At 35.8% G+C, this 27,446-nt stretch overlaps 2 protein-coding genes across 3 annotated transcripts; one reads left to right on the top strand and one right to left on the bottom strand.

Annotated features, from left to right (window-relative positions):
* Window positions 1–1,860: 1,860 nt before the first annotated feature.
* On the bottom strand, window positions 1,861–9,640 carry mpp1 (membrane palmitoylated protein 1). Its single transcript, XM_042008231.1, has 12 exons — window positions 9,304–9,640; window positions 5,966–6,094; window positions 5,791–5,869; window positions 5,610–5,695; window positions 5,439–5,507; window positions 3,427–3,623; window positions 3,218–3,321; window positions 3,063–3,143; window positions 2,785–2,865; window positions 2,500–2,702; window positions 2,282–2,356; window positions 1,861–2,198 (listed from the first exon to the last, which is right to left on the bottom strand). Exons 1-12 carry the CDS (start codon window positions 9,424–9,426, stop codon window positions 2,022–2,024), a joined length of 1,404 nt encoding a protein of 467 aa, XP_041864165.1. The 5' UTR covers window positions 9,427–9,640; the 3' UTR covers window positions 1,861–2,021.
* Window positions 9,641–14,783: 5,143 nt separating this feature from the next.
* Window positions 14,784–22,374, top strand: tmlhe (trimethyllysine hydroxylase, epsilon). Of its 2 annotated transcripts, none has more exons than XM_042008868.1 (8): window positions 14,784–14,949; window positions 15,059–15,208; window positions 15,293–15,469; window positions 18,468–18,747; window positions 18,843–18,962; window positions 19,214–19,450; window positions 19,598–19,736; window positions 19,916–22,374. In XM_042008868.1, the coding sequence occupies exons 2-8, from the start codon at window positions 15,064–15,066 to the stop codon at window positions 20,045–20,047; spliced, it is 1,230 nt and encodes a 409-aa protein (XP_041864802.1). In that variant the 5' UTR covers window positions 14,784–14,949; window positions 15,059–15,063; the 3' UTR covers window positions 20,048–22,374. The 2 variants fall into 2 exon arrangements, with proteins under 2 accessions (XP_041864802.1, XP_041864803.1); XM_042008869.1 differs by having other exon boundaries at window positions 14,784–14,980.
* The last annotated feature ends 5,072 nt before the right edge of the window (window positions 22,375–27,446 follow it).

The raw sequence follows: 27,446 nt of genomic DNA, 5'->3' as shown, positions 1-27,446 counted from the left end.
GGTCTTTCCTACTTCTGCTTTATGCAGAATCCTAAGCCTGAAGAGATAATTTTGAACATGCTATGCAGGAGGTGAAATAACATCTTTAATCTTTGAGGCTTAAACTACACCAGCATGGGATGTTTTAGAAACGATGCTGGGCTGCATGGTGGTGTAGTGGTTACCACTGATGTCTCACAGGTAGATCGGTCCTGGTTTGAACTTCGGCTGGGGCCTTTCTGTGTGGAATTTGCATTTTCTCACCATGCATGGTTCTCTCTGGGTACTTCAGCTTCTGTCCACAGTCCAAAAAATGCACATTCAGCTAACTGGTGTTCCCACATTCTCCCTAGGGGTCAGTGTGAGAGGTTGTCTGTTTCTGTGGTGGACTGATGATGTGGCCAAGATGTACCATCTTTCTGAACTAGTAGCAGCAGGGATAGGCTTCAGGACCCCACAACCATGCATTGGAATAAGTGGGCACAGAGAATTTATGACTCAATGAAAACCATGCCATCAGGAGACTAAATGAAACTGCTTTGGATATGAGGTGTGATCCTTTTTTATCATCATGTATAACCTGTATTGATGTCTCCTGCACTGTGGATGAAGGAAGAATTACAACTGGATATATATGTGTTTCTTACAACCCACACAGATGTCTTGTTCTTTAATTAATCAATCTTTAAAACCTCTGAAAAAAAATTGAGACATTAATCCCTGCACCCACATAGCTTCACTTCTGGTTAAAGGAAAAATAAAAAAAAAGTCTGAAAAATACTGGATGTATGGAATATAGTCGAGTCTAGATAAGTTCTTACCAAATCTAACCTTTATATTTCAGGTCAGTGTACTGGCTTTGCACATCACTGAGTCATGTGTTTTCCTGCTTTAACAATTTTGAGAGAAAACACTAACAAAACCACAGTTGCAACAGAGCTTGGACATTTGTTTATTCTTTTTTTGTTGTTGTTTAAAAGTGCCTTTACAGTACCCCGTGAGGTCAACAATTTCAATGAGATCCAGTGTGAAGTCCTGTGAGGTTATCAGTGCTTAACTCAAAGGTTCTGTGCGGAGGACTTTGTATGGAGGTTTTACACAGCACAAACAAAGAGTTTCAGAATCTTAAATTTCATGTCAATGTCATGACAAAAGATGATGACTCAATCTTTCATTTGATGAATTTCTGTTACTTTTAAGTAATCTTCATTCACAGTTGTGGTCCTGTTTTGCATTTAATAACATTCCTAAATATCTTTAAAGGAGTGTGACACCAAAACTAAACTCCCAGCTCCTCAAAATGCAGTCCGGTCTTGTCAGAAAACCTGTAATGGGTATGTTGGTCCAAATCAGCAAAACAATTAAAACTCAAAATCCATGGCTGTAAATTTCCTAAGTGACATCAATAATTTGTAAACTCCAAACTTTGCGTTTTTAGATAAAGATCATTTGCAAGAGAAAATGACAGGAGAATTTGAACAGGCTGTACAATGTTGTGAAGAATGGCTTTTCGACTTGTGCTGTACTTCCCCTTTGTCTTCTTTATGAGGGTCTGTGGGTAAATGTAAAAAGCTGAATGTGCTTCAAACCGGAAGCATTAAGATCATGATTTAGCAAAACATATTTTTAGAGCTGAATGTCGCCACATTGACGTAAGAGAAGTAAGCTGGGTCTCTGTATTGAGCCATGTAAGACAATATCATCATTGTGCAATTATTAAGCCTTCATTGCGAAACTGCAAAGTTTTGCACCATGAACTAACATAACTATTAAAAGGTTCTGTCATGAGATCGGGGTTGTCAAAAGCCTGAAGCAGAAAAGATAATAAAACATCCCTGGTGAGGCTCTCAACCCTCTGAGATTAACCTCTCTACATATTGCTTTTTTTTTTTTTTTTTTTTTTTACTGCATTTGTGCAAAAAACCTCTGACAATTAAGAAGTAAACAGTTGGGACATCACTAATTCTAAGGGTTTGGTGGAAGGAGTGATATTGCACTGCTTTTCAACAAACACAAAAGAATCAAATGGGTGCCAGGCATCTTCAGTACACCCATGATACAGGCACCCACTGTGGGGTGGAGGTGGCACGCTCAATGGCTTCCTCGACCCCTTTAACGCTTTCATCCACATCGTTGTTGACAAGAACCACGTCAAAGAAGTGTCCGTATGTGCTTAGAATGGCGTCTGACTCTTTTTGGATCATCTGCAGGTTTTCCGTCTATGAGAGGAGACACAGAGGATGAGCAGCTTGTAGCGGGAGGTGTTGTATAAAAAGTGAAGTATAGAATTAAGATGTAGCACCTGTGGAGCTGTGTTGGTAGGAGCTATGAACACCACCAGAGGAGCAAAATCGGCAGTCCGCACGAGTTTCAAAGTCTGCAACAAGAAGAAGAGCTGAATTAACTCTCTTCAGATCTGAGAGTTTGTAATAGGTTGTAATAGGAATATTTAAAATGTGTTGTGAACTGGTGCGATACAAAGAAAGCTGAATTGAATTTAAATTGTGTGTCGTTGCTAACCTGTGGTTCTACATCCAGCACAGCGATTTTACCCTGGTCATGGATCTTTTGGATGGTCTCAAATTTGGTACCAAACATATATCCCTGGAAGCTGCCGTACTCCAGGAGCTCATTTACAGAGATGCACTTGGTCATGGCTTCATTTGAGATGAAAAAATATTCCTGTCCATTCTCCTCGTCCTTTCGTTGGGGTCTGGTGGTGTCTGCAAATCGAGAGTTAAAGAATTAGCTAACAAACATTTCCAGCTTTATTGCAGATAATTTTTTTTTAAAGAGCCTACTCACGTGGTGCTGGGTAGGAAAATTTCTCAGGGTATTTTGTCAGCAGAGTATTTTTGATGTGGCTTCTTCCTACACCAGGTGCACCTGAGAAGATCAGAATTTCCTTAATTAGGTACTTTTAAGAGACATTTTAATCCGGGATTAACCTTAATTTCAGTTAAAGAAAACCCCTCATTTACACCCAGGTACACTGAAAGTCTGTAGTTGAAAAATATGACATGCATATTTTGGACTTTGGTGATTATAAATGTCTTCTCATCTATTTATGTGAGGAAACTTACCAATAAGCACCAGAGTTTTCCTTTTAAAGGCAGGGAGCCGCACAACTTCCTCATAAGAAATCACATCCAGCTGATCAAAAACTGAAAAAGAAAGGTTTTGATTAAATTAAACTGAATGGAAATTAAGCAAATATCAATTCTTGTAACATACTCACTAGAGCTGTGTTTAGCTAGGTATTTGTCTTTGCACTTCTTTTTCTTTGCAAATGGGCTGCAGGACTGACTGCTCTCTCTGGCCTTGCTTTTACTGGCCACCCTCCTGCAAAAAAAAAAAAAAAAAAAAAGGTATAACTGAGGTCTGTGGCATGTGATGGTACAAACAGTTTCAGTCTGCAGGTTAAATCATCACTTATGAGCCGTTTACCATTCTTGAAGCTCTGGGGAGGGTATAAGTCCAGCAAAATCATTAGAACTGCTCTCCACTCTGCCCTGCCACCAGTTTGGATCCTGCTTGTTGATGATCTGGATGATGTCACCAGTCAGAAACTTTAAGCCGGCCTCTTTGCATGGGATGAGGTCATCTTTGGTGGGATCATAGGCGAACTGGGCCCTCATGTACATCTGCAGATTAGGATCAAGTCCGGTCAATCCCATTAGAGTGGAAAATCAGAATGCTTTTGGAACTGGACATTACTGAAAACCTTCAACATCTTTATCATATTCAGTAATCTGTGACCTAATGGAGATCAGCTGAAAGTAGTTTTCTAACTATTGTTGCTGAGCACTCACTTAACTTTTGACTTCAAATCATTTACTCTTAAATCTTGAGCTGAAATGCTCTAAAGCCTGTTTTCTGACAACTGCACAACATTTTTACCAGCTGGACTTCAAAGACCTGCAGAACCTGAATATGTGAACAAATGGCACCCTACAGAACAAAATTATACATTGTCACAGTAAAACTTCTGACACAAACTGTACACTTGTATTTTCCTAATGTTGACAGTGAAATTCCCCCTTAAGCAGAACACAATGTCACTGTATGATCTTGACAGTTTCATTTAAATTGTCAAAACCCACATGAAGCACTAATGAGTGTCTTTTAGTCATGTCACAGATTAGTATAGTAATTCCTTAAGTACAAACTTTAAACTGTCAAAGATCACAACTGAAAGACATTAAACCTCATTTTCAAAACATTTGGGACAAAAAAACCCACAGAGTGGGTTATCTGATTTTTAAATAATCTTAACAATATATATTTAACTAAAAGCAGTACACATGTGACATAACAAATGTTAAAATTAAGAAAATTTCTTTTGAATGCAACAGAAGCTTTCAGAAACTGTTTGTAGTAGTAGTTTTGAATGTGACTGGTTTGTCCTTTCATGAGACGTCAGCTGATCAGAAGTTACACACATTCCTGGAGCCTCCGTTAGGGAGCACCAAAGTTTGAAAATCTGCCAAATTTCAGTTGTGTTGCTTCAATGAAGTGTTGCTTCAAAGCCGAAAGATCACAGCCATTCAGGTAAGGACTTCATTTGTATGCATTTCATACAGATATGTCTGGATTTCTTTATATTGTATATTTTTTAATGCACTATCAGTAAAAAATTCAAACTTTTTTCAAATAAACAATAACATAGCTCTGTATCAATGTTGGATATTAAAAATAAATAGTAAAAATGGAATTGAAAAGGTTGCAAATAATTGCATTATGTTTTAATTTCATTTTATGCTGTCCCAACATATGTGAAAATGAGGTTGTGCTATTGTAAATAACAATCATGAATATTTGTGCTTTTCCCCACCAAGACACTCCAGTGTTTATTACCACAGTACACAGACAGGACTGATACCCTACTGTGTACAAAAGGCAGGAACAATGGAGAGACCTGAGACACCAAGAGATGTGAAACATTGAAATATTCAAAGAAACACCAACTAAACCTACATACAGTATTAAAGAACTACAAGCTATAAAGCAGGTTGCCATCACGGACTGCAGCATAAACAGAACTTGATGCAGATGGAAAAAACATCACTGAAAATGCTTTTTTATTTGGTCATTTAACCATTTTTAATCAATATTTTACACTACATATTACCTTTTGAATTTAGAGAGCCACTGTTATGCAAAATCAAGCACGTGAATGGCTGCTGGAGATGCATGCTGCGGCCAGTGGATGGCAGTATGAAACACACTACTAACGTGTTTCAAGCAAAAACTAATGTGAGCGAGTGGATTTTCAAGTTTAACTGGTTTTATAGTCACCTGGGTTGTTCACTGACTAACAGAAGATTCACCTAAACAAAATCATTTTAAACAGGTAAGTTGCTGGAAAAAAAATGGTTGAAAAGTAATCATCCTCATCTCTGAAGGTACTCAGAGCAGAAGATATATACGAACAAAAAACTGCAGGTTGATGTTTTTACCTCACAGACACGCGAACGATTCTGGTTCTTGGGAATAATCTTCATGGTGACTACTCCATTGGTTTCTCTCTGCATGTGAAGATGACACAGTGTTTTTTTGTGAAGGGAAATACAATTAAAACTTAAATCGACTTTGATTTGTGATTATGTGGTTATGAGGTTAGAACTTACCAGAATTTTCTGCAGCTGATCTACAGTGTGGTTTGTCACACTTTTTCCATTGATTTCTGCTATTTCATCACCTTCATTTAAAGACCCTACAAAGAAGAACTCAGATAAGCCTTGTAATTTTTCAAATTATCTACTGGTGACTCCTCACTAACTCAAAACATATCACGATGGGCTGTGTTACCTTGTCTGTGGATCATTCCTCCATGCAGTATTCTGGCCACCGTACAGCGTTGTTTGTCATTTAGTTTCAGAGTGACCCCCTGCAGACAAGACACCACGGACAATGAGGAAGAATCAGCACTTCATAGCTAAAAAAAAATCTACAAACTGCAGCCTGCAGAGAAAAAACAATATACCATCGGCTCTGAGGGATTCTTCTCAAATGCTACTTCTTTCATCCTGGTCAGCTCTGCACCATTCATGTGTCCAGCACAACCATTGGTGTAAAACTCAGCTCCTTTATTCTCATAGGTTTGCATAGCCACCTGTTAGAAATAAAGACAAGAAAATGGAAAATATGTCATTTTATCTTTAAGAAAATGTTTAAAAACATTCCATTTTGCAAGTACAGTAATATCACTGCTCAGTGAATCTGGACAGCTCCCATATTTATCTTACTAGTACTTCAAATAAACAACTATAATGATTTTCTGCTCATGTCTGCTGGGTTTCATTAGCAGCTTCAATGTGTGTTTAAGGTTGAAAATTAACCCAGCATTTAACACCTCATTACCCACATCCAGTCATCTGGTCCACCAGGCTCATGTGGTCATGGATACCACATCAGTTGATCAAAGTGGACAAAAACACTGATATACAAATGCTGATTCTCCTTTTTTTCCCTCCCCATTTCAATAGTTTTAAACTATTTTAAAGGTTTTACATAAAAAGTCACATAAATGCACCTGCAGAAGAAGCCTAAAAGCAGGAAAACCTCATCTGTGCTGCTCACGATTTCAACAAAACAAAACAATCTGCATCACTGTCAGAAAAGAAAAGACAGCTTCATCTTTTTAAAGCCTTCTTAGAAAGACAGAAAATTTACATCCAATGTATCAGGTCCATGATAAGATGTGTCCAGCACAACCATATGACTCATGCAGAGTAAAGTGCAATTCTGTGGAGAGCAAAGATTGCACAGTATAAAAAAAATTTTTAAAAAAGTTTATAAATTAGTCACTAAACTATGGGACAGTTGGATCAGCACAAAGTTTCTGTATTAAAATGACACATCAGCACTGCCTCAGCAAAAGGAAGTTATCTGTTTTCTGGCTTCAGCACAATAATAAACCAATAAATATCATTATCGCCCTCCTCCACCCTTATAATCTCTTCTGTACCATAGTGTTTTTACAAAGGCAGTTTGGTACAAAATGCAAGGAGGGAATTTCTACTTTACCTTCCATCTTGCAAGTGTGCATAAACCTAGTTTAGCAGAATAACTTCCAGCAAATTTACTGGTAAATTAAGATATTATTAGATGGATTAATAACTACATACAAGAAGCTAAGTCTCTGCTATGTGCATGTCAAGACAAGATACCGTTGTTGTGCTGTTAGATATCAGGTTTATAGATATCAGGAGCTTTCAGGCAAGTTCATATACTCAACACATGAACTTAAATCCTCTGAAGGAAGACATCTGTACAGCATGAAACACCCCGACGCATCACACTCTCATTTATTTTGACATTTTCTTTTTCCTTCAGGCAACTCACGCTGCTAAAAACTCAAGGAAAGTGTACTTTATAAATTCATGCACTTCAATGCCACAAAGGAATGTGAAGGATCAGTTGTGCCCAGATTGCCCAGTAACTTTTTGTAACCAATTTACAGGGAGCAAATTGTTTTATATATATATATATATATATATATATATATATATATATATATATATATATATTGGATTCATTTGGATGTTGACAGCGAGCTCTATTAGTGCCTCAGCTATCAGAGAGTGAGGAAACAGCCTTGATTAAAATTCTGGTTTTTGCTGTGTTCCAAAAACTGATTACAAAGGCTACACTAAGCAGAGTCAGGAAATCCGTTAAGAAACTCGAATGCCAGTGTTGGGTGTGTAGGAGCAGCAGGATAAACACAGGCACTGAGAAAAGATGCTTAAGGAAAACAGGCCACCTCTTCTTCAGGCACGTTGTCTTTATTCTATTTGGCTTTCAGCATCCAGTCCTGATTTGTCACTAAGTTACTTCCTCGTTCTCTTTAGGTTTTGCTGTTCAAGTCTAGAATTACTAACCGTTACATTTTCTCATAGTATTAGTTGTGGATGTTCTTTGTTTCCTTTTGATCTCTTCTAAGAATATATCAGCAAATTAATATTTTATCCACATAAGAAACATTATGGGTAAAACAAAATGCCTCATATGGTTACAATTCTTCAGAACACACGCTAATTTGAACAGTTTACAAAGAAATAACTTTAGTCCTCGGTCCGGTCTGCCTGATGGGTGTCTTCTCTTTAATCTTACAAGTCTTAAGGTTTAAGTCATTTGCTTCATTGCATTTTCTTGAGTAATGACAGCTAAAAGTGTGTTTTTAAGCAGTTCAATGTGCAAACAACTGGCTTTGCACAGAAAAGCATAGCTCAACCCTGAAGTATTTGGCTTCCAAAGGAGAAGAAATGAGCTTGAGGCTGTAAACAAAACTCAGTTGGAAAGTATACAGAGCAGAGCAGAGCAGAGCTGTCTCACTTTACTTATCTTTCAATGCTAAACTCAGCATAAAGGAGTCTGCTATTTATTAACAGACCTTAAACACAGCAGTTTCCACTGTATGATAATGCAATCCGTCTTTTAGACACAGATTTAACAAAATCAGCAGAGAGCAGAAATACACACTGATGGGATTTTAACTCAGAGCTGTTGAAATGCAAACTGCTGATATCAGGAAAGGAGTTTCCACCCTTCCCCATTTCCCTCACTATCTCAGTGCTGACTTTACAGATCTGGAGAATTTCAGCACAAATTGACCCTTCCTACTTGCCTACTTTCGGCTTTCACAACATAAATCTCCCTTATGAAAAAAAAAGAAAAAGAAAAAGTGTGAGTTGGTACAAAGTGATGTAGTAAACAACCTGCCACATGACCGTTGAAAGTAATCCTGAGCAAAGACTGCGAGCAAAGTTGCACAACACCACAAAGAGCTTTATTTTTTTTTTCTATCATCTTTCAGATTAAAAAACACTTAAGCAGACCCACTGCTTATACTTTAAACACCCTCTTAAGTTCTGTAACTTTGAGAGGATCACTGTCATGTGATCACAGCTATAAATACGCATAATCTTTCATGTGGTGCAGCTTTGTTTGCTCAAGTTCTCCAATAACTTCCAGACGCAGTTTGGTGGGAAATGCAGAAGTGAAATTGTCAATGCAATGTCTGCTAGATTCAAGCAACATCAAAAAAAGCTCAATGAATACTGGGCATTACAGAAGAGGCTAATACAGACCTGCTGATGTGACAAAACAGATATAAATGTCGAGTTGTTCTTTTTATGGGAGATCAACATTGTCTGCTGCTGTAAGCTGTGCAGTGAAAACTTAACTGGGCCTATTTTTAGAGCTCTTGTAGAGCTACAAACAATAATATGCCCCGTATGTCTGGTTCCCGGAAGCAAACATGCTTAGTGATTTATAATGAAATAAAGAAAACGTGTTAAAGGAAAAAGAAAGACATCCTACCTTGTCAGACTTTGGTTTGTTTTGAAGGAGCTGCTCCAGGTAGAGGTCGGAAAGGGCTGTCCTGACGCTGTTAACGGGCTCTAGTATGTCCGCAGGTTCGTTTTTATTGGATTTTAACGTCATCTTTCCCTGTTAGCTAGGAAAAAAAACAGTGAACCCGATTTGCCCCTGTTCAAGGTCCACGAGAGACTTGATGAAACTGCTGATAAGCAGTCGTGACGATGGGATAAGTCACTCTGTGGGACAAAAGTCCAAGGTTTTGATCAGCAGCAGGTGAGGAACATGAGATAACTACTGCGGGGACACCGCTGACAAAGCAAGTAAACATGCAACTGACTGCTTCTGCTGCGTTTAGGGGGGGGGCAGACTGGTGCTGCGTTCAAGAACACACTATAAGCTCACGAATTTCTAATACTGAAATAATTTACACTGCCCCAGTTTTATATGGTAATAAAATAGACAACGATAAAATATCAAAATGTGTGGTGTTTCAGTTCCTTTTGTGAATAGTTATATTTGTTATATAGATGTAAATAATCAAAACTGTTGTGATTTTGATCGCATGTATATAAACTTTTAAATTAATGAAAAAAAGAATGCTGATAAGAATCAAGAGCGACACAGAATACATTTCAAACGCTGATTTGAACTCATAGCGTTTGTTAAAAGTGCTACTGAGTTCAAGACTTCAACTTCACAGTATTAGAGTCGTTCATGGCCACTTCGCACAAGAGCATACATTTCTGACATTCCTTGAATGCAGCATTACCGCAGCGTTTTCTGATGGGCTGCGGCTGCTCTGTCACTGCACAAGGAAGCGAAACAACGTCGTCCTAGAACACCGTGATCCCAGCTGCTGAAGAGCCTAAATGTGCGCTACAGCTGCTGTGTGATCGTTTGTGTGCTACTTTAAAAACACGATTGCAACAACGAAGGGGGGGAGTAGAGTGATTACATTAAAAATACACGGTCGTTTCAAGCTGACCAGAATCAATAAGCAACCGTGTTGCAAGACGCACGGTTTTGTTTTTACAAGTTTGGTGGATTACAACACCGCAGTCCATGGAGAGTTTGTACAGGAGAACAACGCCCAGTCAAACGAGAATATCATGTCCCTCCTTTTGAAAAATGCTCTGAAACTCCGTTTACTCCCACACGTGCAAATACAAGAATATGTGTGCAGTTTAGTGTGTGCTTTAAATAAGGATACTTTAGTATCCATTTCTACTTATGTCATTTGTGATGCCTAGGAGAAAAAAGGCCATGTAGTCTATGTATCTAACAAATCTCCTATGTCTATAATTCGTTTTAAACAGTGGGATCAAAGCAGTGCTGCACATGCAGCTGAACCATCTGCAAGAAGCAGACAAAAAGGTGACCAAAAATGGTTCTCAGTCAGCTGAATAGAGTTAACCCCTTGATAAGCTGTTAGTTCTACAGGAAACTGTAGAGGGAGACATTTAGCAACAATCCAACAGTAACATGACCAGGCTCTTCATGAAACAGGATGAAACAGGATCAGTAAGCTCTTTTTAGGCCTAATCTCTGCCTTACATGCAGGTGATCATGTTTATATTACAGAAAAACCTCCTTTTTTAGTTTTCATTACTCAAAATATCTCCTTGGTCTTTATTACTCATACTAAAATAAACATCTACAAGCTAAAATGTCATGGCCTAAAGCTATAGATTTGAAAACCACATGCACCTCGGGAGTGTTGGAGAAATTAAATTCAAACAGGCTGTTCTCAGAGTCAACATTTTCCATCACATGGGTTAAAAATATTTCTTTTTTAAGAAATATGGTGCAATAGTGTTAAAGAAAAAGAAAGTTTACTGACAAATGCTAGTAAAATTCAGGCAGTCTGGAGAGGTTTTTTTGTGCCATAGATTGATGCAGTCATATGTCATAATAATATTACAGCGACAACTTAATTAATCCACTTTTTAATTTCTTTCCAGTAATTCAACAGGACTCCACCACAAGTGGACAGCAAGACAAAATATTAGATGAACTTGATGAGTTCAACAGTGCAGTTGAAAATAATCATTTTAATTAGACTTATTATTAAAAAAATATTTATTGTAAATTTGTATGTAGTCATATACATATGACAACATAAAAAAAGACATTGCTAAATGTATTTGGAAGTATTAGTTTGTTAACATTAAAAAAAAAAAAGAAAAAAGGAGGTATGATTTTGTGGGAAACCAGATTTTAGCAAAGCAGCTACTTGTTAATTAGAGGATCTTAAGTAATTCATTTACAAGCTGCAAAGTTCATCTTCTTTTTATTTATTTATTTTATTTCCTTCTTTCATTTCTTCCTTTCTCTACTAGGTTTGACAGTTTTTAGCAACAGAAAACAAAATCTAACCAAACAACATTGTAAATGCAGGCAATGGGAGTGCCCAACTTAAAAGTCCCAGTATGCAACACTGCGACTTACCTACACTCTCTTTACAGAAGACATTTTGACTGGAAATAGTAGGACAAGCTCAGGTATGAATCCCACTTCATCTGTGGATGTAGGTTTGTTGTAAACATCCGCAAAAACAAACTATTTCTAAGTGAAATACAATCCATTCATACATCTGTTCTCTTCTACTTTTTTCATTTTCAGATCAGTAATTTTAAAACAAAGAACAAGTATAAAACTATGACAGTTGCAAGCCTTGTAGGCTGTAAGGCGTGAAAATGTTAAAATATAGGAAAGCGCCATGTGTCTATTGTTTTTTCCGTAAGACTGCCTAAAATAGAGCCGTAAGTTTTACTATGCACATCCCCTCCTAAAGTGGTGTTTTCACTTATTTTTAATTGTATCTTTTTATTTGCTTTATTCATTTGAATTTCTTGGATGAAGCAACTTTTACATTAACTGTTCGAGTTACCTGTGCAGGTTAAGTTGGTTATGGATAATAAACACCTGGTTGTAGAGTTATTTGTTTATGATTGGATAAGGGGCCATATGAATACTCCTACACCTTTAATCCTTTGAAGAGCTAAAGAAAAAAATGAGAAAAGATCAATTCTAGACTTTAGAGACAAAAACGGTAAGTCCCCTGGCATTTTATCTGCACTTCTGGGATATCCTCCAAGAATCTCTGTTATGCACATACACTTAATGTCTACATGTTGTGGGGAAATAATTCCTACAATGAAGTGGTTCATTATCATCTCTCTTACCAACAGACCTGACAAAGACCCACTTTTCATCAAAATTTGGCATCCTTTCTACCTCTATTGATTTTGAACTGCTAGCCTTAGTATATGTACACAAACTTAAAGGTCTAAACCAGGTTTTATCAGAAACTCGGACTGATTTAATGAAGAATAGAAACCAGCTGTTACATGAGGCTCATTCGAGACATTCTCGGTTATGCTAACAATACAAAACCAGAAACCCTCATTTTATTTTTTTTGACTTTTATTAGGCATTGCATACTATTGAACACTAATTAATATTCTTCACTTTCAAAGTTTTTGGTTTTGGCTCTACCTTTATTGGCATTATCAAAATGCTTTATAAAAATATCAACAGCTCAATTATAACCAATCTGGAAACTTTCAACAGATTCTCCATCATAGAGGTGAATGAAAATGAAAGATGATTAACCAGAAACTCAAGATCTCTCAACTGGCCGATGATACTGTTCTCTTAGTCAAAAATAAAGCTCAGCTTAGCTACTCCATTAACTTAGTGAACTTATTCTCTGGCACATCCAATCTGTTGATAAATACCACTGCATATGTTCCCATCCCTTTCTTGATAACATCCCTGTCAAAGACTGTGAAATATATTGGTATTATTTAATTAAAAATCAAATGTCAGACAAACTTAAAACCCAAACAGACTGAACAAAACTTAAACTTTACTTAATATATAGAGTTAAAGAGATTTATCAATATTTATCAATATATTTATCATTTATCAATATTGGGCAGAGTCTTACTCTCCAAAGGTAAAGGTTTATCCAACTTTATCTTTATATATAAAATAATCCTTAATGGTTTAGGTGAATACAGTTTTCCTGAACTTTATCTGGAAAAACAAAACACATAAGCTAAAAAAAAAGACAACAACAAAAACATAAAAAATAAAAAACGAAACTTTCCAATTGCAGGGCATAAGGAGGACTTGAAGTCCTGGATTTTGTAGACACTGTTGACATGTTCATAATGAATTGGATAAATAGATATTTTAATAATCCTAAATCTCTTTGAAATGTGATCCCAATCACATTTTTAATCAAACTTAAAGCCTCTTTTTTCTCTTGTTCTGCAACTTTATTCAAAGCAAATGGTCAATTAAGCTTTTTAAAATTCCAATAACAGGCTCTTCTTTCCTGGAAGTTGATCTTTGTCCACAAAGTCTCTTCCCACTAATCTCTTCTTTGGAATAACTGCAATTTTTGTCCAGGAATAAATCACCATTTTTTCCAGTCTGGTACTATGGGGGTTTAATGCATGCAATTAATCTTTTTAAAGAATCAGGAAACATGTATGAAGAATACAATGTTCTGATCCCGTTTACAGAATTTAGTAATGCATGCAATCCCTAAGGAATTATCTCAACTCAAAGTCCCCTCTGTTATGCCAATAGGACACTGCCACTATTTTTTAACTTAATATAACTGACCCCAAATGCAACAACCAATACATCCAGAAAAAATCAACTTTTCCCCCAAAATCCAAATTTATCTGGAGAGAATTTATTAAAAATGTAAATTGGAAAAAGACATGGCCTCTAACTCTCAAATACTGTACATCCAGCAAAGTAAAGAGATGCATTTTAAAATATATCCTGCCAAAAGATTTTTTTTTTTTTTACTGAAATTGATGTTCTGTGTACATTTTGTAAACAACACTCTGAGACAATCATCTTTCTTTTCTTTTTCTTTTTTTTTTTTAGATGTGAGGTCTTCTGGGCAAATCTTAAGTTAAACTTTTTAATTTAAAAAAAATCTGGGTATGGTGACTCAAATACCTGCTAATTTGAATCCCTACAAGAGGATCACTTTTAATATATATTTAATTGTATTCTGTTGTGCAAAATTCTACATTCATCAACAGAAATTCACCTCCCAGATTTGAATCCTTTCTTGCAGAATAGAACTCCGTCTGAAAGTGTGTGTTTTTTTTACTGGGCAATAGAAATGTAACGAATGTTTTTCCTGAAATCATGTGACCAAAATATCTTTTTATATGTGTGTGTTTCATATTTATATTTACATAATTTGTTTTGTTCATTCAACTATTTCCATTGTTATTTCTGTGATCTACTGTGTTTTTCTTTTGGCATATCGTAACTCACAAAAAGTTAAAGCTAACTGTGCTGCTGTATCTGTTCTTGCTATGCTATTTACGTTCCCATTTACTTGTATACTGCTCAATTTCAAAGAAGTTTTGAAAAAACAAAACACACGTTAGTTCATAATACATCCGGGTACTGGGGTCCCGTGAAATTACGCATGCGTAAACTTGATCTACAGCATCTGACAGTCACAAACCCAAATTCCATGTGTTACTATGGAGTGTTTAATGATTAATCTCGGATATTCACGTTACACTAAGAATTTTTACGAGATTAAAGTCTGATCTGAGGCAAACCGAAGCGCCAGCGGGGACTAATGCATCGCTGTCTCCAGTAGGTTGGGTTTTTCTTCGCGATAAGCCCGGTGACTCTTCTGAAAACTGAAACTAGGTTGCAGTAGTTACACTTGTTTTATTGATCTAATATTTAGTTGTGTTTACAGCTGGGATGTTTGGCGCGTTAAAGAGAACACTGCAACCTGCGTTAAAGCAGGTTTACCTGCTATCTGCTCTCAAAGACTCGCAAATATGGAGACACAAGGTGCAACTCCGCGCGTGTGCTACAAGTTTTAAGTTATTGGACGACTGTCTAGGTGAGTTTAATATACGTATTATAAAATAACAACAAAAATAAATAAATAAAAATAAAACAAATTACATGCATGTGAAATCACCAGAACTCAACTACGGAGAGACGCGGATGTATTTTAACTACGTGTGGCTGCGTGACCACTGCCGCTCTGCGTCTTCTTACAACTCCACAACCAACCAGAGAAACGTGGACACCGGCAGCATAAACCTCGCAATCCGTCCTGACAGCACAACAGTGCAAGATGGTCATCTCGTCCTCACGTGTGAGTCAGTCAATGCAACACTGGTTCAGCTGAATGTGTGAAAACACTGCAAGAGTAGATAACTGAGGTAAACTGTAGGGATATGAATACAAAAAAACCAAAACATTTCTAAATTAATAATTACAATTAGTTATCAGAAATATTTAAATTAAATGTTATATATATATATATATATATATATATATATATATATATATATATAATTGGTTGTATTTTCAGTTGTATCCATTTAACTTTGTGATAATATCCCATGTATTTACTTTGTCATCACTTTCGGTTTCATTGATTTATTGTGTTTTATCTAAGATTATTTTAGTTATTTTTTTCTTTTACATGTGTAATCTATTGATTTGCCCAAGCTGATTTATTTATATATGTTGAAGTTAAATCATTGGACATTATTTTGACTTATGTGCATGTATCTTAGCATATTTTTCCATAATGCATTTTCCTCTTCTTCCTTGATTTATTATAATTTATTTATTTTGTTGTTTTGCAAAGCATTTTTTTATGTCTTTCTTATTCTGTTAATATATAATTTTAATATTATTGACTTCAAACACCTTTTGAAATTTTAAGAGATTTTCATAATTTTTAGCATCTCTCAAATGAACAAACAAAAACACTAAACAAAAGACTAATTTTCTCAATTTTATTAATTTAATGGCTGGCACACATTTGATTAGTAAAAGATAGATTTCCTGTCAATGCTGAGTGATTTAGAGTTAGCTTGCTTTGCAGTTTTGAACCTGAACTCACTAGCATCATTTAACTATTAATGGAGGCACCCGCCTCAGATCTTAAATGCAAGTTACAATATAATTTCCAAAGTTTAAATATATTTTTTAAACAGATCTCAGCAGTTTTCATAGTCATGAGACTTTATTTTTTCTTCCTGTGTTTCTGTCCCTTCCTCATGTATAATTGAATGAAAAATTATTGATCTGTAACGCTTTTAACAGGGAAAAGGGATTCTGGTTTGGTCTGTAGAGAAGTTACATCAAATCAATCATTACATGTCTGCGGTTCTCTTTAAAAGAAAAGGTGAAGTGGTCTTTGCCCTCTGTCAGGATGAGAGTTCACTGTATAAAGATAGACTTTGTTGTCAAGTAATGCTTTGGGTGTAGTCTGGTAAAGAAATAGTACCCTGCACAATTTAACTTATTGTAATTTAACTTTTCATAAAAAAGAAACTAAATTAAATTATCAGTCTGAATGAACACCTCGGTTGTGTTTGCTGCATTTTTTGTATTCTCTTATATTTTAAAAGCCACCATTGTATAATACTGCAGAGAAAAGCATCAGTTTTTTCCTATCACATTAGAACATGTGCTAAACAGACCACAAGAAAACTCATAGATTTCTCTCTGACTACCTACCTCTGAAAAAAAAACAAAAAAAACACTCCATTCTTCTTTTCCAATTCATCATCTTCCACTTAATCACCCACAAGGAGCAGTCTCTCCTAGTCATCGCTCACAGCGCTGTTCTCTGGAGATTCCCCGTCCCAGAGATCGGAGGTGAACTAGCTTAACCAGCACAAAGCACAGGCTAGCTGGAGTCATTCTTTATTCTTTGTCTTGTTTTACCCCAAAGGGGGTAAAGAGCCAGGTGGGACCTACATTTTGCCTAAGAGGAGTAAATGGTCCCACAGTAACCAGGTGTGGAAAAGGGAACAGATGCTACGTACATGTGGAGCCCTCACATATCCTCCACTTGTTATCCAACAGCTTTAATCAGTGGGACCCTGAGGCCACGTGCCTTCTATTTTTGGATCATTACATTTTTAAAATACGAGGCAACATATGTACAGGGAGCGATACCATCACTGGAGCCATTTAATACCCCAGCAGTGCAGTAAGAGTCCCCATCTGTTTGGATTATATGCTACAGCTCTGTCGTAAAAACTGATTGATGCCTCTTTGCGGCCTGTTGGACTCCAGCAGCTTCTGTGCAAGGTTTGTCCCAGTGTTATTATGCACACATAAGAGTGGCACGCTATCTTATAGAAAGTGACAAACAGGGATCTGCTTGCCCCAGGACAGATGATGATGCACACACTACTCCGGGCAGGAGGAATGTGCCTCCTTCTGTTAGTCAAGCATATTCAAGGTCAGCTGGGTCTGAGAGCATTTTATACATGAATACTACTCCATACAGACTTGGTTTTGGAAAGGCTTCTTCATATAAATCATAATTGATATTGTCACATAGTTCTGAGCCCTACTTACTAATTTCCTGCATGTATGCATGCAAAAAAGATTGGCAAGGTTTTATTGGCTTTCCTTTTATTGTTTTCTGACCTTATGGTCTGTGGTTACTTTTATATTTATTTTTCAGTTTCTATGCACTTGCAATTTCAAACATATAATTCAGCCCAGCCATAATTTTTCCTGCAGACGATTTGAGGGTAGTAGGTTTTCCCAGATGCCCTTGCATTGTTTTTTTTTTATGCCATAAAATACATAGCTCTTTAATATTTGGGTTTGCTGTGTGATTGTTTTAGGAGTTTAGTCAGGTAGATATTTATTGAAGCAAAGAGATGCATAGAATTTTAGGTGCATGTTAAAATGTTTGTGCTTTGTCAAGCTGAAAAAAAAAGATATATAGTGAAATGGGCCTCATCCTAGATCTGTGTTTACTTAGATTGTGTTTACTTCTCTTAAAACTGGTGCAGGTTTGTAGGCAAAGTAAACATAAAGGGTTGGATCCGTGGAAGACAAATAAAAATTTCATTCACGTCTTGTGCATCCTGTATCATAGAGCTCATACCTTTCTCTTTTTTCCCCTTGTAACACTCGCTGTCAGCTTTCTGTTGTTTGAGGTTTGTCATTTTCCTCAGTTGTCACGGCATTTTTTTTCATGGTTTAATAAGTAATTGATCCATTTTGAGAGCATATAAATAGTCAAGCTAGCATTGGCTACTGTTGTGGCCAATTCTGCAACTACACAGCTAAGAAGTAAATTCTGTTTTTTATTTATTTTATTTATTTTTTAGGGCCTGGTGGTCATGTGTCCGAGTACAACCTTCATTGGTTGGCTGAGAACAGCTATGAAAGAAAAAAACAGGACACCATTCAGCCACGTATCCTGTGGAACTCAGACATCTACAACAGCGCAAACATACCATCAGCCAAATGGGACAAGTTTATGAGCTGTGATGATGAACTTAAAAAGTTTCTCCAGAACTACCTTCTGTATGGGATTGCTTTTGTAGATGATGTCCCAGCTACAGTGGAAGCTACTGAGGCAGTTACTCAGAGGGTCAGTCTTATCAGGTATTGCTTCTTCTTTTGGTCTGTTTTTTTTTACTGCAAGAGTATAATCTATATTACTAATCTTTTCTTTTAATTTATTATTTGTTACCTACAAGGGAGACTACATATGGGAGAATGTGGTGCTTTACATCTGATTTTTCCAGAGGAGACACTGCCTATAGTCAGCTGGCACTGGACCGTCACACTGATACCTCGTACTTTCAGGAGCCATGTGGGTAGGTGCAGGGAAGATGGGCTCTTACATAGATGCTTTGGTTGTGAAATAAATATTTGTGCATTGCTAAAAAGATTAACATTTTAAAAACTACTGCTGGAATTTGGTTTCCCAGGAATAATGTGGTAATTGCAGCATGTAAGACTGAGCACTGACTCATCAGTGTATTTTTAACAGTTCCAGTAATCCATGGAGTTCTCTATAAAGCCGATATTAAGATGATTTCTGCTTTGTGTGACTCTCCTGTTACAGAATCCAGGTTTTCCATTGTCTCAAGCATGAGGGGACAGGAGGGAAAACATTGCTTGTTGATGGTTTCTACGCTGCAGAGAAATTGCGCCAGCGGTCCCCTGAAAGCTTCGAGCTGCTTGCCAGTGTGCCCATCAGCCACGAGTACATTGAAAACACAGACGGTCACAGAAATAACATGACAGGCATCGGCCCCGTGCTCAGTGTCTACCCATGGAACAATGAACTGTTCTTAATACGGTAAATTGATGCCAAAATCAAATATCATATTAGTAGTGTTTGTGCCATGGGTATTTTTTTTTTATTTTTAAATAGAAACAAAAATATTTTACCTTTGAGCTTCTTATGGCCCGTTATCAACAGCATTATTGTTGTTTTTGTCTCCAGGTACAATAACTATGACCGTTCAGTGATTAATACAGTTCCTCATGACACTGTCCAGCGATGGTATGTTGCACATCGAGAGCTGACAACTGAACTGAGGCGGCCAGAGAACGAGCTGTGGGTGAAACTGAATCCTGGAAAAGTAAGACAAAGAAATTTTTTGGAGTGAAATATTTGCATTCAGACACATTATGGACAGAAAAAAAGAATAACAAAAACTTCCTTAAATGACAGCTTGAATAACTGAACAGTAAGAAGGTCTGAAGTGTTAACATAATTCAGCATAGTGAGGTATTTTACTCTCTCTTTCCTCCCTGTTAGGTTATTTTTATAGACAACTGGAGGGTTTTGCATGGGAGGGAGTCTTTCACCGGCTTGAGGCAGCTCTGCGGATGTTATCTGACCAGAGACGATGTCCTCAGCACTGCACGCTGCTTCGGTCTGCAGGCCTGAGCATTTGAGTTCTTTCCCTTCCATGCCTTATCAGTCTCTGTGTAATATAAGTTTGATCACATTTGCACCGCTGGAACATGCTGTTTTTTTGCTCATCTGTATTTTTTTAATTGACATTTTGTTGTTTTTTTTTCTTTAAGAAGTTTATATACAATTAGATTTTTTTTTTTATGTGAACTGAAACATAACTGAAGCAATTACATATAAATAGGTGGTTTCTTAAAGACAAAACCACTGAAAGCCACAAGGTCTTTTTAGCTCAAAAAACAACAATTTTTCTCATGACCAAGTCACAACTATTTTCATACAAGTGACTCTTATTTAGACATAAATATTCTTCCTCACAAATACACACATTTGTTTAATCAGCTTTCAAGAATTACACTCCAGCTCGACTGTCTTGTCCAAATATGTTCACTTCTGACTCAGACCAAGATGGCGATGAGTCATTACCAAACTTGAAATGTGCGTGGTAAACTGTCAAGCAGCTGTTAATGTTAGTCGGCTCCAAAGTGGCAGACTGAGCCTGACTGAAACAATGAAAACAATGACTGACATATTACAGAAGCTAAAAAAAATAAATAAAAAAAAAAAAAAACCAAGTGACTCTAGGCTTCATTTTACAGTTATATGTTTAGACACAGCATCTGCAAGTTAAAAAAAAAAATAAACATTTACACACTGAAGATGTTTTTGCTGAAAACTTAATTGCAAACTTCTTTATCATTAATTTGGTAAATAAATTTTTGACCTGATATTGTGCAAAGCATCAAAGGTCACTTTTCTGGACTTTTGAAGTATTTTTTTAAGTATATTTGAAGTATCTTATTTTCTGAAGGTTTCTATATAAAACTGTTAACAAATTATTGAGGCTAATTTAAGATTTGTACATGTCAGTTTTTATAAAAATTATGTACTCTTAAAGTCCCACTATGTAATTTTTCTACCTTAAAACTGTGGTGGTCGCCCTCATCTGGCTTACTGAGGGTCCTGTACTGCAGCCCTATGGCTGTGGCGTGGACCCTGACCTGCCATGATTTGGGTGGTTTTCAGTGGTGGTAGCCTCTCTGGGGAACAACCACCCCAAACCTGTCTTTTATGTATACTAGCCATATGCCAAAGCAAACTGGAATCATCTGAATGTTTTTTTTTAACTTCTTTTTAACCAACCTTTAAAATGTGTAAACTGTGAAAACTTTATTAAAATGAAGGTGCTGTTGTAGATTCACCATTAAACTTCATAAAGATAAATAGCAGCTCATTTATATTTTTTACATCTATACTATAAGATATTGCAGATATTTCTGCTGTTACCAAATTCCTGCGCCTCATTTAAGCATTGACAAGAGGCAGCGATGTTACTGCTATTAATGTCAAGCCAATAGAAAAAGTGCAGTTTAATATGTTTGCTTTTTCCAAGTTGATATTAATATTGTCGGCGTGTTGGTACAGAATGCCAGTATAAATCTCTAGATATAAATGAAGGTGATAATAAAAGCGATGACCCAAGATTTTTGTTCTTAGAATAAGTTTAGACTGTAATCTGCAGTGTTTCTGTGAATGTTTTGAATTAATAAAGAAAATTTGTGTAAAATCTTTAAAATGGGTTGGTGCTACATGTTTATAAAAATATATAGAAATACACTTTGCAGAACAAAATAGAAATTTCTTAGCCTTGTGAAGACTCAGAAAAAGTCTTAGTTTTATTTGTTTATGGCTTTTGTAACAAAATACAACCATTTCTCATGTTATGTTGTAGTGATTTAAAGTTTTAAAAAAAAGTGCCTTTATAGGTTATTTTTTAATTGAAAAATAACATCAAAGTATTGATTTCAGAAGAAGCAACATTCCACATTGATCATTTTTATGATATCCTTACATGATTGTGAATTAATTCTGCTGCCAGAAACTTCAAATGTTAGGTCTGTTGTATAGGAATGATATTATCTAACTGAAAATATTGATGATGATAATAATAAAAAGCAGTAGCTGCTGTTAAAACAGTGTTTAAGGAAAATGTGCATTTTTGGTCGATTTAAAAAATTTACTTTTAAAGAACACTGAAGCATAAAGCAAATACTACTTAGAATGAAGATTATCTTCATCTTAATCTGAGAGTTTAAAGTCTAAACATCTAGATCTATGTTGGTGCAGTTGTGTTCTTTTATCCTTGTTGCTCTTTCTCTTCATCATATTGGTTGCTGGTTGCCATGGGAACATTTTCATGGGTTTCCTCAGTCAAAGGGAGCACTCCCTCTAGTGGACAAAGAGGTTTTGTTTAATCCTCTAGATAACAAGTGAGACCATAAAATGCTACATAATAAACCTAAAATCTCATGTTGTGTTTCCACGGCTCTTACAGACTTTGTATTTGGGTAGTTTCATTATATGGCTGATGAACAACATGACCATCATGGCCAGCACACAGCTGAACAATGCTCCAATCAATCATTGACAAGTCATTTTAAAAATGTTCCTTGTTTATTTCACTGACTATCCAAGCAGTTTAAATGGGAATGCACTCTTTGATAGCACTTCAAACAGATCATGGAGAGAATCTCAAGTAAAACATATAGGTTAAATCTTTAGCAATGCATTGCATTTTCAGAGCATATTGCAAATCAAAAAATGAAAAGTGACAACTGGTTATATGTGTCAAATGTAGAGCAATAAAATTTTTCATGGCAAAAATTAAAAGGAAATCGAAATATTTAAGTAGTGATAGTGATAGAGGAGACCGAGGCCCCCGTAAAGGCTCTTGCACTGCACTGTGGAGATTAATGACTGGATGTGTCTGAACTTTCTTCAGTTAAACAAAAACAAAACTGAGGTGATTGTGTTTGGAGCCAAAGAGAAATGATTAAAGGTCACCACAGAGCTTTAGTCTATACACCTAAAAACCACCAACCAGGCCAGAAATCTGGGTGTACTGATGGACTCAGACCTAAACTTTGAAAAACACATTAAGGGAATTACAAAGTCAGCCTACTATCACCTTAAGATTATATTAAGGGTAAAAGATCTGATGTCTCAGCAGGACCTGGAAAAACTAGTCCAGCTTTCATCTTTAGTCGGCTTGATTATTGTAACAGTGTTTTACAGGTTCTACCTAAAAAAATCAATTAGACACCTGCAGCTTATTCAGAACTCTGCTGCTCGAGTCCTCACTAAGACTAAGAGAGTGGACCACATCAGTCCAGCTCTGAGGTCTTTACACTGCCTGCCTGTTCATCAGAGAATAGACTTTAAAGTTCTGCTGCTGGTCTATAAAGCTCTGAATGGTTTAGGACCAAAATACATCAGTGACCTCTTGACCCAGTATGAACCTACCAGAACCCTCAGGTCATATGGATCCAGTTTCTTATCAGTTCCCAGAGTCAGAACCAGACATGGAGAAGCTGCATTCAGCTTCTATGCTCCACATGTCTGGAACAAACTCCCAGAAAGCCTCAGATCAGCTGAAACACTCAGTTTTTTTTAAATCCGGGTTAAAAACCCACCTGTTCTCTGCTGCATTTCAATAGCTTTTATTTAGAAATCAAAATCTACATCTGGTTCTTTTAAGCAGGAATCATGTTTTAATATTATCTTTAACTTTATTTCTTGCATTTTATCTATTTTATTTTAGCATATTCCTTCTGCTATCATTTCATTAATTGCATTTCTTTTAATCTTTATTTATTTTTTATTTATTTTTTTTAATGCACTTGTATTGCTTTCTGCACCTTGCTGTAATGATTTATGTAAAGCACTTTGAATTGTCTTGTACATGAAATGTGCTATACAAAAAAATTTGCCTTTGCCTTCTAAATATGCCTATGGTCTTACATCAAATGCTGCAAAGGCAAGTTCTGCTATTTTCCAGTGTATTTATGTGCATATTTTCTTTCCTATTCCAACCTGTTTCTCCCTCCAGGTGCCATCAATAACTGTCTCCCACCACTGAGTGTCTGCTCGACACCTCACTGGCTGATTCTAATCTAAGCGAACAAATCACCGACTAGAGTAGTGTACAGACGAGAAGGTCTATGAGGATCCTCTCCCCTCTCTGTTTATTTTTTATGAACTGTTGTCACTGTGCTGGTTCATTAGAGACAAATGTTCCAGAATAAACAAAGTGTAAATGGGGGTTTTCTTTGGGGTATCTTATTCTCTTGTATAGGCAACCTTGGTTAGACAGCCTCATCTTTTTGTTTCTCCACTGTAAAGTCTTTCTGAAGTCACCTGTAAATAAGTCTTTCCTGTGGTTCTAGTTCATTCACTTTCTAAGAATAAAAAGGCACACAGGACAATAAAATATGAATAAAACTTCATGGTTTATGAAAATGTTTTTCCTAATATTATTCTAAGAAGACATTGCATGTTTGTCCATTAGTCATCATGAGTCAGGAAATGTTGGGAATGGCCTCACAACACTGCTCCTAAGCCAGCACTTTGTGGCTGCCTGCCACAGATTTGGTGAATGTCTTTAAAACTGCACTGCAATTATCAGCAATTGCATTTCCACCTCAAAGAGGTATTGATCATTCTGCTGGGTTTATGTAGATATTTGTTATTCATGGCATACAGCTCATTGTCATAATTGCATGCAAGAGTAAGTTGACAAAATAATCCTTGATCCATGTTAATCAGCATGAGAGCAGCCATTCATATTCACAGTACACATCACATCCAGTGTGTCCAAAACGCCTTCCAAAACATTTTCATAAGAAATGAGGTTTAGTTCAGTTAGCATGCAGGAGACGCTGATATATATTCTGCATGCAGTACAAGGATGCAGTCACAGTCCTCTTCTAATTTCCAACACTGACAATGAGGAGACTGCTGCAGTAACCATGGAAACTACTGAGGATACTGAGGCTTGCCTACCAGGTTGTCCTGGTAACTGAGTGAATGTTTTATTTTTATTTTTTCCAATTTTTATTAACTAATGCAAAACACAGCAAAATAGAGCATTTGTAATGAAATTAATTATAAAAAAATACATCAAAAAGGAAAAGAACAAAGAGCAAACAAGACATAAAAACAACAAACCAAGGGCTTAACAAAATAGAGGACAATTACAAAAGCATTAAAAACACTCACGTAGGACACAAATTATGTGTTGTACATAGTTATAGTTTTTCTAGCCTTCTTGTTGTAAATTATTTGATCATATTAACATATGTTACAAACATTTTTGTGACAAAAGTGGCTTCTGCTAAGAGAATGTGTAATTTGTCCATAATCAATAAGTTGATAATATATGCCCTTTGTTATACTTTTTCTTTTTTAATCATATTTACCAAATCTTACAACCATGTGCTGAAAAGACAATTAAAAATCTTCCAACAAATTGTCATTAATGAATTTGGAAACAGTTTATTTGCCACAGGAGCAATGCCAAAACAGAAGTATTGTTTCAGGACAGAGCAAAATGTACAATTATTATCAATTTCATTGTTAAATTTTCTGAGAAAATGTTTGTCTTTGTGAAATTAGTTTAAAAATGGTTTCAAATTACACCTCCTTAATCTTATTATTTATAAAGTATTTATGTGGCAACGTCCAAACTTAGGCCCAAAGGATATCCTTAACAAACTTATTCCAGCATGTAGTAACATAAGGTTTTGTAACATTATCATTCAGAAACAAATCGTGGATAGCTTTTATTATAAAATGAGGAAAAACTAATTTTCCCACAAAGGGTATCACTGCGATTAATCAAAACAGCTTCAGCCTGATGAGACATATTTTAAGAAGCAACACTGTTCCAGCAGGGAAAGCCTTCATAACCAGAGCATATTCTTCCTCTGCGACAGAAAAACGAAAGTGATAAACAAACTTATTAAAACTCATAAGATGACCGTTTGGAGACATCAACTGGCAGACTAAAAACACACTTTTGTCAAAGCCCTTCTTTAGGAAAATACTCTTATTTTTATGTAACATATCCCCATTATTCCAGATGTAGTACCCATGTGGAGAAAATGTGAGTTCATAAATGAGTTTCCTCACTTGTAAGCGTTGACTTTGTAGTTGCATGTTATTAGAAAGGAAGTTCCTCAATTTAGTCAAAATTTAGGAATGAAATTCCACATAGAGGAGGCATTTCTTTACAACTGTTTGAACCACTCTACTTAAAAAAACAAACAAAAAACAACTTTATTAAAAGTAGAAAAATAAACTTTTTGCAAATTTTTACAGCTATTGCTCATGTAATGTAAACAAATCTTCCATGGAAAATTATATCAATAAATTCAATAATAAATTCCTCTCTGCAACTGTACTTAAAATTGAGCAACATTAAAAGGATAATGACTGAAAACCTGTCCCACGATAAGGAAAAGGTAAACAGAGACAGGGCAGCCCTGACAAATTCCTCTGGAATCTTTCCTGTTGTACCATTGCTTAAATTTACTCAACCATTTCTGTTTACATATAGGGTTAGAGCAGACAAATTCTAAATGCCTAGTTTCTCCAAACTATAAAAAATAAAGGGATTTTCGCTGTTGAAAACTTTGTAGAAATCCAGAAAAAGAATAATAACTATCATCAGCAATAAGATCAGAATAATCACTCAGATCAAGGACTAGTCTTATATTTTGAAAATATGTTGATCACTCATAAAACCAGACTGACTTTCTTCTATAATTAGGTAAATTTTTAAATCTCTGAGCAATAGCAACTGCAAACAATTAAGTGGAGTAATTGGACTCCAGTTTTAAATATTAATTAATCCCTTTTATGGTTGTAATATAAAGCTAATGACACCCTGCGTCATGCTGACAGGAGTTAGTAAGTGGAAGTGTGGCGTTAGTAAGACTATGAGCAAAGACAAATAAAAGGTGCAATTGGTTCACAAAAAGCTTATATGTTTCAGGTGTTTTATGGCCTCTTATATTTGTTTTACTGTAACTGGAAAATAACAAAATAATTTTTCTTCGTGACTAATTGAGTTAATGTTTCCCTAAATATTTTAAGAAATTTATAATATCATCATTATCAAATTAAGTTTTATATAACTTAGATAAATGATCAAAACAGAACTTGCCCTTGATTTTTCCAACTTCAAACAAAAAATAAGATTAGATTAGATTAGATTAGATTAGACTTTATTATCGCACAGTGGAGAAATTCACTTGTTACAGCAGCTCTTGTTATAGAATAAAGTGCAGAAAGACAGAATAAGGTAAACATGCATCACAGCAAGAAGGTGCAATATAAATTATTTACAAGAAAAAGTCTAAGAAAAGCAAAAATATGTACCATTATAAATATAAAAGATATATATAGTATATATATATATATATATATATATATACACACACTATATATATATATATATATATATATATATATATATATATATATATATATATATATATATATATATATATATATATATATATATATATAT

The sequence above is a fragment of the Melanotaenia boesemani genome, chromosome 15, assembly GCF_017639745.1.
Source record: "Melanotaenia boesemani isolate fMelBoe1 chromosome 15, fMelBoe1.pri, whole genome shotgun sequence".
NCBI lineage: Eukaryota > Metazoa > Chordata > Actinopteri > Atheriniformes > Melanotaeniidae > Melanotaenia > Melanotaenia boesemani.
Note: the sequence above shows the minus strand (reverse complement) of the source record. Positions and strands in the feature narration are given on the sequence as shown.

Bases quoted from the DNA above. Each gene is read 5' to 3' on its own strand.
- mpp1 (XM_042008231.1), bottom strand. From the start codon at position 9,426: ATGACGTTAAAATCCAATAAAAACGAACCTGCGGACATACTAGAGCCC. The intron at 2,703-2,784 runs GTGAGTAGGCTC...CTCGATTTGCAG, and splicing joins ATTTTCCTACCCAGCACCAC to ACACCACCAGACCCCAACGA. The intron at 2,357-2,499 runs GTTAGCAACGAC...TTCTTGTTGCAG, and splicing joins TGCTGGATGTAGAACCACAG to ACTTTGAAACTCGTGCGGAC.
- tmlhe (XM_042008868.1), top strand. From the start codon at position 15,064: ATGTTTGGCGCGTTAAAGAGAACACTGCAACCTGCGTTAAAGCAGGTT. The intron at 15,209-15,292 runs GTGAGTTTAATA...TGAAATCACCAG, and splicing joins GTTATTGGACGACTGTCTAG to AACTCAACTACGGAGAGACG. The intron at 19,737-19,915 runs GTAAGACAAAGA...CCTCCCTGTTAG, and splicing joins TGAAACTGAATCCTGGAAAA to GTTATTTTTATAGACAACTG.